We start from the raw sequence: 14,214 nt of genomic DNA on the forward strand, positions 1-14,214 counted from the left end.
TTTGGAGCTCCATGCCTAAGAAAGCAGTGTCAATAAATATTTTTAAGGAAGTGGCAGATAAATTCTTGTTAGGCACAGGAATCAGAGGTTATCGGGCGAGATAGAAATGTGGATTTAGAAACACAAAAAGATCAGCCATGATCTTAACGAATTGTGAGCAGGTTTGAGGGGCCAAATGGTCTACTTCTACTCCCATATCCCTCCGTGCACCCTTTTAAGCAGCAATTCGCCTGCTTACTTTAAGTTATAAATGTTATTGGTTGATATGAGCAGCCTAACACAGTTAAAACGATGCGGAGAATGGTCTCCATTGCAGATTTTTCTTGGAATAAAGCAGAAGATTTGCATTCAAGCAAAATGCTGCAGATGCTGGGAAACTGAGATAAAAACAAAAAAAAGTGCTGGGACCGCTCAGCTGGTCAGGCAGCACCTTTGGAGAGAGAAACAATTAATGTTTCAGGTCAGTGACTCTTCATGAGAAGACTTGTACCTTGCCATGTTTCTTGCCAAATCCAAAAAACTCAACTTCTCCAACGTTGTAAATGGACTCCCTTTTAATTGGCTCATTAACATTGCGGCCATTGTATATTTTCGCTCTGGTCAGTTTGTCTCCTATGGCCTCTGCTTGGTCCTCTCTAGGATGCTGACACCGGCAAATACTTTCTCCACTAAAAGAGACAACATAAAATATAGGTGACAAAAACAGAAAATGGGGAAAGACTCAGCGGACAGGATTTTACAGTCTCACTTGTCCCGAAACCGTAAAATCCCACCCGTGATTAATGGATCATGCCACTGTCCGCCCCTTGCCCGCTTCGATTCCTGTGGCGGGCGGGATGGTACAATTCTGGCCAGCAAGTCTGGCAGCATCTACAGAGAGAGAAACAGAGTTAGCATTTCAGGTCCGTACGACTCTTCTTCAGCGCTATTACAGGTAACCGAATTTCTCATAAAGATACCAGGTCTAGCTTTTGTACCTGGGTTGGTTTTCTTCATTTTATCACCTATGTTCAGTTGGAAATATTGTTTTCACATGGTGAAGCTGAGGTTTAGAGAGAGTTTATACATCACCAATCAGGCCTTAAACAAGAGACATTTTGAAGCATGCTTTTATTTTTTAATCTGGAAACATTAATGTTTGTAGTTTTGGTCATAAGTGTTTGAAACACATGTGTAAGAATATCTAATGAAAAACCTTCCCACCACTTGTTCAGCCAAATACAGACTGTCCAGTAAGAAATTGTCTTAAAGGCGTATCTGGGGTAAAGTGGAAATAATACCCAGCTCTCAATGACTGGTCTACCTCCTTAGGTTCCAAATCATTTACTGAGCTCTGGAATCCAACACAAAACCCTTCTATGAGCGTCAGAGGGTTGGCATGGTTCGAAATCTAGAAGTTTATTTTTGGCTCGATAAAATCTGGACATCTATCTGCGTTGAAAAGGCAATTAGAATCGTGAAAGGTTGTGGAAAACATCTCCCTTGGGCCTATGCGGTTCTCTAACAGCCCCCTCCTATTCTGGCCCTATGCTGGTTCATTAATACCCCCTGGATCTATGGTGGTTCACTAATATCGCTCCAGACCTGTACTGGTTCTGTAACATCCTCCTGGATCTATACTGTTCTCTGACACTCCTGGGCCTATGGTGGTTCTCTCATATCCCCTGGGCCTTTGGTAGTTCTCTAACATCCTCCTGGGCCTCTGCTGGTTCACTAACAGCCCCTTGGGTATATGCTGTTTTTCCAACATTCCCTTGGGCCTTTGTTGTCCAGTAGCCCCCTCCCAGCCCTATGTTGCCTCTCTTACATCCTACAGGTCTATGCTGTGCTCTAACACTCTCTGGACCTATGCTATCTCTCTGTTATCTTTTTTGTCCCATCTTTTTCCCAAAACTCCTTATTATGCTCGTGGTGTTCTCTAAAATTAGTGGCAATGCTGTCTTTACCCCATCTTGAGCGGAAGTAGGAGTTGTTGTTGATGTAATGAAGTGCGCCCCCCTGCCCCCCCCCCCACTTCATCTTGAGGCTGTGCCCTCTAGGCCTGCTATCCTTTCTAAGCGGGAAGAATCTCTCTACCTCTACCCTATCCTTCCCAATCATTATCTTATACGTCTCTATAAGATTCCCCCCTCATCCTTCTAAACTCCAACGAGTACAGACCCAGTCTATTTAGTCTCTCTTCATAGTCTAACCCCCTCATCTCCGGTATCAGCCTAGTGAACCTCCTTTGCACTCCCTCCAAAACCAATATGTCCTTCCGCAAGTGCGGCAACTAAAACTGCACACAGTACTCCAGCTGTGGCCTCACCAGTACCGTGTCCCTGCTTTTATATTCTATCCCCCTCGCTATAAAGGCCAACATTCCATTCGCCTTCTTGAACACCTGCTGCACCTGCAGACTGGGTTTTTGCGACTCCTGCACAAGGACCCCCATAGCATGCTGCAGCTTTTCGCCTTTTAAATAATAATCCCTCCCACTATTATTTCTTCCAAAGTGGATAACCTCACAGTTGCTAACATTATACTCCATCTGCCAGGTCCTTGCCCACTCGCTCAGCCTATCCAGATCCCTCTGCAGACTTCCACACCCTCCACGCAGTTTGCTTTTCCACTCATCTTCGTGTTCTCAGCAAATTTTGTCACCCTACACACAGCCCCCTCCTCCAGATCATCTATATAAATGGTAAATAGTTGAGGCCCCAGCACCGATCCCTGGGGCACTCCACTAGTTGACCAACTGCCAATCAGAATAGCACCCATTGTTACCAACTCTCTGCCTCCTATTAGGCAGCCAATCCTCTATCCACACTAACACCTTACCCCCAACTCCATGCACCTTAACCTTCTGTAGCAACCTTTTATAAGGCACCTTATCAAACGCCTTTTGGAAATCTAAAAACACCACATCCACCGGTTCCCCTCTGTCTACCGCACTAGTCACTTCCTCATAGAAATCCAATAAATTCATCAAACACGACTTCCCCTTAACAAATCCGTGCTGTGTCTGCTCAATCTAACTGAAGGGCAGTTAGAGAAAAGCAATAAATGTTGGCCCAGCCACTGATGCTTGCATCCTATAAAATGAATTTTTAGAAGTTGAAATTGTTAACAAAGGTTCGGAATCATTGAACCTATTCAGTTTTCTCATTGAGCAGATTCACTTGTTCCTGTCCTTAACTATGACGGTTAGATGCATAGATGTGGTGATTACAAGCTCATCATTAACCAGATTTCCAAGTTAGATATTTATCCAGTATCTTGGGTGGAAGATTTAGTTTGAACTCTTACAGGCGGCAAGACATGTCAACAACTCTTGCAAGAGGAAGATTCAAAGCAGTACGTGACCATCCATACAAACATGTTTGCTTGAGTAAAATAGATTAGTTTTTGGCATATCCTCCAGTCTGGCTATCTTCCAAAAGACAATGGGCAACCTGTTACGAGGCATTCCTCATGTCGTTGTCTACTTAGATGACATACTAAACTCTAAGGAGGAGCACCTCAGCACCTGGATTGAGTCCTAAAAAAGATTTTCTGAGGCAGGACTGCATCTGAATCAAAGCAAGTGCATTTTTCAGATACCAAGCAAGCAGTATCGAGGCCATAGAATTACTGCATAAAGCTTATCTCCTGTTGAAGGGAAAGTTTGAGTGATTAAGGAAACGCCAAAGGAACGTGGCCAACCTTGGGTTATTTTTGGGTTTAATAAACTAATAATGGAAGTTTTTTTGCCAGATCTGTCTAGAATGTTGGTTCCACTGCCTACTTTTGCACAGAGACCATATGGAAGCAGGAATCTGCACAGGCTTTCAAAGATGTGAAACGTGATGCTGCAATTAACCTATCTGCTAGTCCATTTTGATCCAGATAGGGAGCTTATTCTGTCATGTGATGCCTTGCCCTATGGTGTGGGAATGGAACTTCCTTGGGTAATAGGGCAATTCGGAAAAAAACCTATTCATTTTGTTTCTAGGACACTGACAAAGTCTGGAAAGGGATATTAACAGTTACAAAAATGGTCCAGCTGTTGTTTTTGCAGTGAGAAGATTCTATCAATAGCTGTGTGGTCATTCATGCACCATAGGAACCAATCATAAACCATTGGTAAGCCTTTTCACTGAGTCGCAATTTATCCCTCCTATGGCCTCAGTAAGAATACAGTGCCGGCACTTGTATTATCAGCTTATGAATACAATATCGTATGAAGGGCAGGAAGGACAATGCTAATGTAGACTCCCTTTACCAGATTTGCCAACCAAGGGCTTGTGGCCTACAAGATGATTTTCTTATTAGAGAGACTTGCCTAATCCCCACTTGGTTCTAAACAAATTAAGGCGTGGCGATCCTATTCTGTTGCAAGGATGGTGAAATAGCATAAAACAGGATTGGTTGAAGTCTTATGTGAGGTGCAAAAATGAGTTAAGTATGCAGGATGGTTGCATGCTGTGGGGATCGAGAGTGATTGGTTCTGCCACCTCCTGGTCATTTTCAAGTCATGGATGAAATTCATGAAACTCATCAAGGTGCCTCTGGAATGAAGAGTCCAGCCAGGTCATATGTTTGGTGGCCTGATATAATTTGGCCAACAAGGTGAAGTCACGTTCTACCTGTCAGATAACCAGAAGGTGGAGCCTCCAGCACCACTTCATCCTTGGGAATGGCCTGATCAGCCATGGTCCAGACTGCATGTGGACTTTGTGGGACCTGTCATGAATCTCAGATTTTTGGTGCCTTTTCAAAGACGGGTTCTCCATGCATGAACATACACATTTAAGTGACTTTCCAGCCGCATATTCAAATGTGTGTTCATTTTACTCTGTCTTACCTGACTTTCCAGCAGCCATTTTTAGAGAGTACAGTGTCCATTATGCCATGTTTATTCATTTTTTTAAAAAAAAATCCACATTGAATGAAGTTCATATCTTAATAGTTATGAATATTACTTGCCTTCATTGAGTGTGATATTCTTCACATTAAGCTTCCTGTAAGGACACTGTTTCATGCCTCTTAGCCAATTTTTCTGCCTCTTGTCTCATTTGTTTTGAAAATGCATCCTTCCATACCAGTGCTTCCTTTCTCCCCTCAACCAAGGATTGCCCTGTGTCATGATTGACAGCTTTTGATTACGTTCATTCCATTTCCTGTATTTCTGCTCTCACACCTGTTTCCTCTCAGAAATGCAATGGGATTCCTCTTGCCCCCTCACCCTCCATCCAGCAGCATCCAAGTTCAGCATATCTAATCTTTTGACTAGGAACTTTTCAAACTTTGACTCCAGAGTTCAATAACTTATGAAATTTGGTCCACTTTGTTAAATCAATTGACAATGAGTCTTACAGCTTCTCTAGACACATCTGTTTCTTTACCTTGCCCATTGCCATCTCTTTTGTCCTTTAATCTCTACTGCCTTCCACCCAATCACAGACCTTTTGCCCTTTCTTCCCTTTTTTTTCCTCTGCCTTGCCTAAAAACTGTTACATCTCTACTTATATTTCTTATAGCATCATCAACCTGAAATTTTAATGGTTTCTCTCCACAGGTGCTACCAGCCCTGTGTTTCTAGTATTCCAGTCTGAAAGATGTGTTGGTTATGTGCATTGGCAATGCCAAATTCTCCCTGAATGTACCCGAACAGGCACCGGAGTGTGGTGCCCAGGGGATTTTCACAGTAACTTCATTGCAGTGTTAATGTAAGCCTATTTGTGACACTAATAAAATTAAAATGTAAACATTTCTGTTTTTAATTTCCATTTATGGGGCATAATAGAAATGTATAAAATGAAGAAAGTATGAGGTTGGATAGATAGAATTAGAAAGGGGGTGTTTCATTGAAAGATCATATAAACAAGGTTAAATGTAAAAGAACAACAAGAAATGGCTGTTGAACCATTTGATGGAGTTGTGAAATTAATATTTACTTCCAGACTCCAGGCGGAAGCTTCTCAATGTTTAAGTTTAGCTTGAAAAGGTGGAGGGAAGGATATTTTGATTTGATTTATTATTGTCATGTGTATTGGTATACAATGAAAAGTATTGCTTCTTGCGGCAAAGCATACCTTGGAAAGGAAAAGAGTACAGAATGAAGTGTTACAATCATAGCTAGGATATAGAGAAAGGTGAACTTAATGCAAGGTAGGTCCATTCAAAAGTCTGATGGCAGCAGGGAAGAAGCTGTTTTTGAGTCGGTTGGTATGTGTCCTGAGACTTTTGTATCTTTTTTCCGATGGAAGAATGTCCGGGATGCATGAGGTCCTTGATTATGCCTTTCTAAGGCAGCGGGAAGTGTAGAGTCAATGGATGGGAGGCTGGTTTGCGTGATGTTGAACCAGGGTCAGTAACTATGAATGGTGCTTTTCTCATGGCAGGTAAACACTGATACAGATTGGTGGGGTTAAAGGTGTTTTCTAGATGTACTATGTCTTTTGGCACGCTTCTCTTCTTAGAAGCTGACTGCCCAAAATTATTAAATGCCGTGCTGTTCAGACATAGTTTTAATTCTGTGCATAGACCATTGCAGTATATGCTTCATGCAGTGCTAAGAATTTGCGTCTTAATTTGTGTACATGGTCTCTTGTCGTAGATCTCCCATTTTTCATTGCATTTTTCTGTAACTTGGTGAGTGTTCCTTTTAAAAGGATGCCAGCTGAGTTTTCATCTGTCATATTTGGAGATGAAATGCTGGCTTCTCTGATTTTAGAGCAGTAGCTTGTTAAATAAAACTGAAGATTTGACTAAATTCAGTCTATTTTTGATTCTGTGTTCAGTGAGGAAAACCATTAGCAATAACTAACTCGATTATTAGCTCAGTAGTTTCAAGCCATTGGTGTTAACATAACAGAGAATTACCATGATTGTTGTAGCATGATCATACTTTTTGTTGGTAATTCCAGTTTCCCCATTGTTTAGCCTTTACCACCCTGTGAATTCTTTGCATGTTACACATTCATTCTGTTGGCTTGTAACCAGTATCAAGATTTGTTGGAATTCGTAAGTACTGTGATAATTTAATCCTTTTACTAAATGGACTCTGGTATTATTTCAAATACATTTCTAATCTGGGGATGGAGTGAGAGAGTAGGTGTTTATTTTCAACTATTTTCTGTTAAAACACTAGGAATTTTTTCAATTATTTACATTTCATCCTTTCATTTTATATCATTTGTATCACCCATAGGATTTGCTGCTGCAAAAATGTAGATGGCAGTACACTATGATCAAACTGATAGACTAAAAGCACTCCTGTTGCAAGACTGTCATTTTTCTTTATTTTGACCTTCTTGTAGCACCTTTCCCAAGATTGTTCTGTTCTGAAAATGTGTCCAATAACCAAAATGTATTCAAAAATTAAAATGGTGAAAGATTTGGATACAGGGGTTTAATTGTGGGAATGGTAGCAGCAAGGTTTTTCAACAGCCTTGCCGTACCATCCTTTAATAATTCTGAAGCTCGGATTAGGATCACAAAAATGTCTGATTTATAAGTTCTGATGTAATACACAGCTCAGGAACATTGTTGGAACAACATAATGAAAATAATCTTTAAGGCAGTTGTTCAAATTGCAAAAAATGCTTGAAAATATTGTAGCACACCTATCTAATAAACTGTGAAGTAATTTTCTGTTACCCAGAGTGTAGTATGATGCAAGATTGTATCTCTATAGTACTTAGTTTATTTCAAAAACAATTGCAAATATGGTTTTGCTTGGCAGTGCCAAATACAGTGCTTTGTAGCTGCAAACGTGACTAAGTTTGTTACACATAATATTCTATTCCTCAAACCTTAAATCAGTCAAGTGCAACAGAAAATTTGTCCACAAGCATCAATATTGCAATGCACCTTGGTCCTAATATATATTTTAACAGTAAAGGACCAGCTGCAATGAAGTAATATAATGGACATTCTATCCTTGATATAGACTTGATCAAATGAGTGTGCTAGACAATAACTAATAAAAACAAAATATTTGTACAAACTAGAAGTAAATTAAGGCTCACATTATAATCTTGACCAATAGTTCATGTGAAATATTAAAACAATCCCATTAATACACCTTATCCCATTAAAAAACATCATTTAAATACAAATCCCAGATTTACTCGCACATGTTAAAGACTTGGGCAGTAATCTGCTGGTCTAGATGGCCCGATCTTTATTCACGCTCTATAAAAAGACAGATAGTGCATCCTACCTGATTTTCAAAGTGCTTCCAGCAAGAATGAAGTGCAGTAATGTGTTTATGTAAGTGAATGTGTATAATCATACACAGCAAGATCCCACAAGTAACCTTGATGACCAGTTTGGTTGGTTGAAGCATTTTGGGTCCAGAAGAACCACCTAGGATCTTTTGAACTTGAGTTTAACATCACAATTTCAGGCTGGAACTCTTGCTAAAACAATACTCCCTCAATCATACACTGTAATGGGAGATTAGGAACACAAATTCTTCAGTGATGCAAACCCACTCTGTTATGACTGTTTGGAGATGACACTCGTAATCAATAGGCCATCTTGGGTATGTGTTTAAAATTCTGTCAAAAGCACTGGGTGCAAAATCTTTCTTCAGCTGATTATCTGCTGGTTGGAGGCTGACTTTGTATGTAAATCCATGCAGCCTCAGTTTAATACAAATTGAACAGCATACAAGAGAAATGCTACCCTGATAGTGAGAGTTTATTTTTGTCTGGTTTAGTAAAACTCTGTCACTTTCTTTCCCTCCCCCATTTAAAAAATAAGTTGCTACAAACTATTTCTTCTGGAATTAGAATTCAAGTTAAAATATGAAGTTCATGTGCGGAGCTCTCAATCTTTCACCAGAGTTTGGCACAAGAGTGTAGAAAGATGCATGTCGATGAAACATTTCTTCATTATGTTACCCAGCACTGGAGTGTAATGTGGCCTGTCTTGTTGAAGCTAGTCATCAATGTACTGTATAGCTGTGGCTGCTATGTCTCCTGGACAGTCATCTGCAGATGGCACGTTCTGCTTTTTGCAGACTGGAGTTGAAGAAGCTATAATAGTGGGGGAAATATAGTTAATGCAGCAAACTTTTAAAGTATATTAATCTATAAGCCCTAGTCACTGCAGCCTGAGTTAAACTAGTGTTAATTGACTTAGCAAAATAGCATTGTCGTGTTAATGTAGTACCGCTTGCCCACTGTGGAAACGTCAATTCAAACATGCACAACTGAACTACACAGCATCAGAAATGTGGCATTGCCTGGAATAGCTGTGCATTAGATCTATCTTACTGGAAGCAGTGTGAATTTTATGTCAGCAAGGTCATCTAAACTCCATTGCAATTCAAAGTGCACAATGTCTACCAAAGAACAAGTGTTTTAAAAGCTGAACAGTTTTTATGTCCAACATCCCACAGGGCTGGAGGACCTAAGACCAATCTGTTGGGCTGCAGTAGTTTGGAAAGGCTGCATGAAGAATAAAAAGAAATTCCAATTTTAACAACAAGTGTATCTCAGAGTTAACCTCTGTTCTGGAAAGTTTTGGCCAAATGACTTCTGTTCCTTTTGAAAATTAAAATTTATTCTTCCTCTTTCTGCCTCTGCTGTGGATAGGATCCACAAGCATGTGGCCCCTTTTGCTGCCTTGGAAAGTTGTTAAGTGTTGGTCTCTGCCAATGAGCTTCAGATAGCCATGGAAACAGTTGGTATTGATTAATTCAAATGTAAAATAAGTTTCTTTCAGCAAATAATCAGTACGTCATGAATACTTGCAAACATGATGTGGTAAAGTACAGCATAATTGGGAAGACCATTTGACTTTGAACCTATAGTTTCCAAACCCCTCCTCCATTGAACTATTCCTTGCATTGTGTCTAGGTCTGTTGTAGACCCATTGGGGTTTGGTTGCTATGTTAAGTCAACCACTTAATTGCTGTTGTATTATGCAACTAGTGTTTTGTAGGTGAACGAGGTGGAGCCTGACTTCTTCTCATCTGGCAACATCCAAATAGTTTTATCTTCCCGAGCAGGCATGATTGATAATTATGACTACTTTCGGCTATTGCCTCCCCCTTATCTAGTGGTATTATTGCTAGTCCATCAATCCAGTAACTCAGCTAATGTTCTAGGGACCCAGGTTCAAATCCCGACATACAGGTGGTAGAATTTGAATTCAATAAGAAATATCTGGAATTAAAAATCTACTGATGACCATGAAATCATTGTCGGTTGTTGGAAAAACCCATCCAATTCACTAATGTCCTTCAGGGAAGGAAATCTGTCGTGCTTACCTGGTCTGGCCTACATGTGACTTCAGACCCACAGAAATGTTGTTGACTCAACTGCCCTCAGGAAATTAGGGATGCACAATAAATGCTGGCCTGCTAGCAACACCCATGTCCCACAAATGAATGAAAAAGAATGCCCACTATTACTGCACTTTGCCACTGTCGGAAGCTGAATATTTATCTTAAATAGTAATTTGTTTTTAGAAAAGATTGATGGCAAATGCTATAACAGAACCCCATGTGAACTTAGGAAGCAGTTGAGACAAATACTATATGAACTCTATCTTCAAACTATAAATACAGCTTTGAATCATGGATACATGAAATATGCTCTGCTCTGCTCATAGTTCTGAACAACATCACTAGCCCACAGTCTGAAGATTTGTGTTCTGGTGGATTTCTAACAACCTGCGCAACCCTTCACTCAGAAGAATTCAGTTAACTTTAAAAGAGTTTTGGTCAGTGCATTGAAATAGTGATACTGACATTTGGAAATGAACAATTTGTTTCAGCTTCTCCTCTTTGGATTGAGGGCAATCTGTTTTTTTTAATGCAAGGAATTCCAGTAATGTGAATAGTTAGTAGCAACAAATTTATGTTTGTGTGGAATCTTTAACAAAAGTGGCCATTGTTACTAGGTCAGAAAGCTGGAACTCATTACAAATTGTGAAAAATTATTCAATAAACGGGTGTACTGCGGGCTAGCATGAGGAAAATCTCCAGGAAAACGGACCGATTGTCTTTGTAAAAAAAAAACCCTTTCGTTCAAATGTGTCCTTAAGGGAACAGATCTCGCAAAATTCCCTATACCACTTGTGTGCAATTTTCATCCCATGTGCTTGACAATGCTATCAGGGCAACTAGGGGCAGGCAATAAATATTGCCTTGCAGTATCAATTGGTAAACATCTCATGGTGCGTCATAGTTGGGTATAAAGGAAACATGGTGAGGGGAGAGTTCAGAAAGGGTGAGGGTTGTTTTTAAAATACAAGAGGAATGAGATAAAGTAAGACCATACATCAAAGACAAGACTGCCATTGGAGGTATGCAGATGTCAGAAGAATGGATTATTCAGTGGGAGGAATAGGGTGTGGAGAGAAAGAGATGAGATAAAGGAATGGAAGTAATAGCAAGGCCATAAGGAATTGAAAGATTGGGATTTACAATGTCATTTGGTGTATGGGGAGCCAAAAAAGGATGGTGGAAAATGCTTTCCAGCCAATGATGTACTTTTGAAGTTAGTGGTCTGAGTGGCTATGGCAGAAATATTCCCTCTGGAGAGCTGAAGAAAAGGTGTGAGGGTTAGATCAATTAGCTCAAAAGGTAAGGAGGGCTTGTGAATCCAAGAGACCGAGGCAGGTAATGTTAGTGATATTAAGTAAGTGACCTTAGTGGCAAGGATATGGGGTTTCATCAATAAGGCAACTTCAGACCTTGCCACCAAACAAGATAATAAAGGTGACAACAACATGGTATATAGAATGCAAACTGCTCTACTGCACCAAGGAATCCTGATGTGCTTAAAAGCAGGATTTCCATAGCTCCATACAGCTGGTTTTGATAAGTAGTACTGCTTAACACTGATTATGGATCGATTTGTTTTATAACTCCCAATCTCTTCTTGCAATACATGCTTTAAAATGAAAACCAATCAAAGCATACTACATTTTATAGCTTATAAGCATAAAGCCAAATTGATATCTGAAGGTGCATTGGACAAGATGGATTAGTTCTACAGTCGCACTGATCAAAGAACATTTAAATTGCCTTGACATTGAATGCTATTTACCTTATTTGTTGGTGGATTTGGCACTTCATAGCATTCTTGGGTTAACTGGTCAAGTCAGGAACTTTATTGGTAGGGGATCCTAAATTTAGATTTTGAAAGTGAAAGCTGGTAGGAAGCTGGATCTCAGGGAGGCAACAGCCCCACGGAACTTATGTTAAAGATTATTTATTAGTGTCAAAAGTAGGCTTGCCTACATGAACACTGCTGGTGAAGGTACTGTCAAAACCTAGGGTTTAGAGATGTGAAGAAAAGAGTATGAAAACATGTTTTGCATTTCTACATGGAATGTTAGGAGAAGCATATGCATGAGAGTATGGAAAGAAGCATGTTCAGGAGAGTAATAACAATGGTGGTATCTATGAGAGAGGAGAAAGATTATAACTGAGAGACAGTAGAATCTAGAGATAAGCTGCCTTGGTAATACCAGCTTTTATTGTATCCTGTTGAGATGGGTGTAAATAGCTTCTTCAGTTAGTGCAATCATAGAATCTCTACAGTGCAGAAAGAGGCCTATCGAACCTGCACTGACAACAATTCTACCCAGGCTCTATCCTTACATCCATTTTTTTACCTTGCTAATCCCCTGACACTTGCAGGCAATTCAGCACGGCCATTCTCCCCACACAGGCGCAGGGAGAATGTACAAACTCCATGCAGTCACCTGAGGCTGGAATTGAACCTGGGTCCCCAGCACTATGAGGTATCAATGGTGCTGTGAGGTAGCAGTACTGACCATTGTGCCATGGATAACCCTGCACAGCTCATAAATGAAAACCCAGTGCATCAGGGAGATGATATAAAGTTGAGGAAATACTCTATTGAAGGAGGAAATTGAGCTGCCTGATGGCACCTTCCGTAATGGAGGAAATTTGAGAGTTCCATTTCTGGTCAAAGGGGAGGTCTAGTGGCATAGTGGGCAGGGTCCCTGCCTCTGAGCCCGCAGCTTTGTGTTCAGACCCCATGATGTGGAGATGCCAGCGTTGGACTGGGGTAAACACAGTCAGAAGTCTCACAACACCAGGTTAAAGTCCAACAGATTTATTTGGTAGCAAAAGCCACTAGCTTTCGGAGGCTGCCCCTTCATCAGGTAAGACTCCATCCCAGGGCTTGATAGCTAAAGTGGTGACAACCTGTCACAGGAAATTTTAGCTATGGGAATGGCTATGAGTACATGCTGTCTGCCTCATGCCTGTAGCCACGGAAGAGATGATAGATGGACTTCTGGTCAGGGAAGATAATGAGTCCAAGAGCATTAGATTAAGGGTGTGCCCTAAGTTTTTCTTTGTCTGCTATCATGTTGAAGTTTCCATTTAAATCATGGTCATCAAAATATTTTATGCAAATTGCTGAAAATCATCTCCAGACACTGGCTTTTTATTCCAGATTTATTTAATTAACTTAATTTAATTTCCCCAGCTGCTGTGGTGGGATTTGAACTCAGTCTCCAGATCAGCAGTGCAGGCATCTTAAGTGCTAGTCCAGTAACACAACTACCATGCTACCAAGCTGAGTGGAGATAAAATGAGAGTACCTGTGTACGTTGGAGGAGGCCTATTGCAGTGTAGATTGTGTTGAGTAAAGGATTCAATCATCCAGGATAGAACATCACTGCAATATTTCATCTGTAGAGACAAGAACGGATGTGAGAAATGCAGCCTCCTGATTCAAGTTTCATTTAAAAAATGGTGCAAATATAAAAATGTAACTATTGGCAATACTCCATCTTTATTTTGATTAAGGAACTGAAACTACAAAGCATCTTCAATTAAGCTGACCAGACATACTGAAAATGTAACCAGTATCTGGCAGATCAATTTAATGTCATTGTTCATTGCCTCTTAATGAACAATTATCACCGAACTGGAGTCAGTATGTTCAGGCTGACTTGGTATTGCTTTTGATATTTTCAGCCTGGTACCACGCCATCAAAGGCCTGGTATATCACCTGTGATGGCATGTCCTAATATAGTACCAGATTCAACATACAATAGAATATAGAACCGTACAGCACAGGAACAGGCTCTTCAGTCCACCACGTTGCACCAAACAAGACGCCAAATTAAACTAAATCCTTCTGCCTATCCTTTGTCTATATCCCTCTACTCCTTGCATGTGCTTATCTAAAAGCCCCTTAATCGCCCCTATCATATCTGCCTGCATCACTGCCCTGGCAGCTATTATT

At 40.4% G+C, this 14,214-nt stretch overlaps 1 protein-coding gene across 1 annotated transcript in view; it reads right to left on the reverse strand.

Annotated features, from left to right (window-relative positions):
* Nucleotides 1-472: 472 nt before the first annotated feature.
* Nucleotides 473-14,214, reverse strand: part of trpm5 (transient receptor potential cation channel, subfamily M, member 5) — a 108,064-nt gene continuing 94,322 nt past the window's right edge. Inside the window, exons 25-27 of the mRNA XM_080191464.1 lie at nt 13,564-13,654; nt 8,927-9,008; nt 473-668 (exon numbers count right to left, since the gene is read on the reverse strand). Of these exons, the coding sequence (XP_080047590.1) occupies nt 473-668; nt 8,927-9,008; nt 13,564-13,654 (369 nt within the window). The remainder of the gene's footprint in view (nt 669-8,926; nt 9,009-13,563; nt 13,655-14,214) is intronic.

This window comes from Carcharhinus amblyrhynchos, chromosome 6 (genome assembly GCF_965287045.1).
Source record: "Carcharhinus amblyrhynchos chromosome 6, sCarAmb.v2.hapA, whole genome shotgun sequence".
Lineage (NCBI taxonomy): Eukaryota > Metazoa > Chordata > Chondrichthyes > Carcharhiniformes > Carcharhinidae > Carcharhinus > Carcharhinus amblyrhynchos.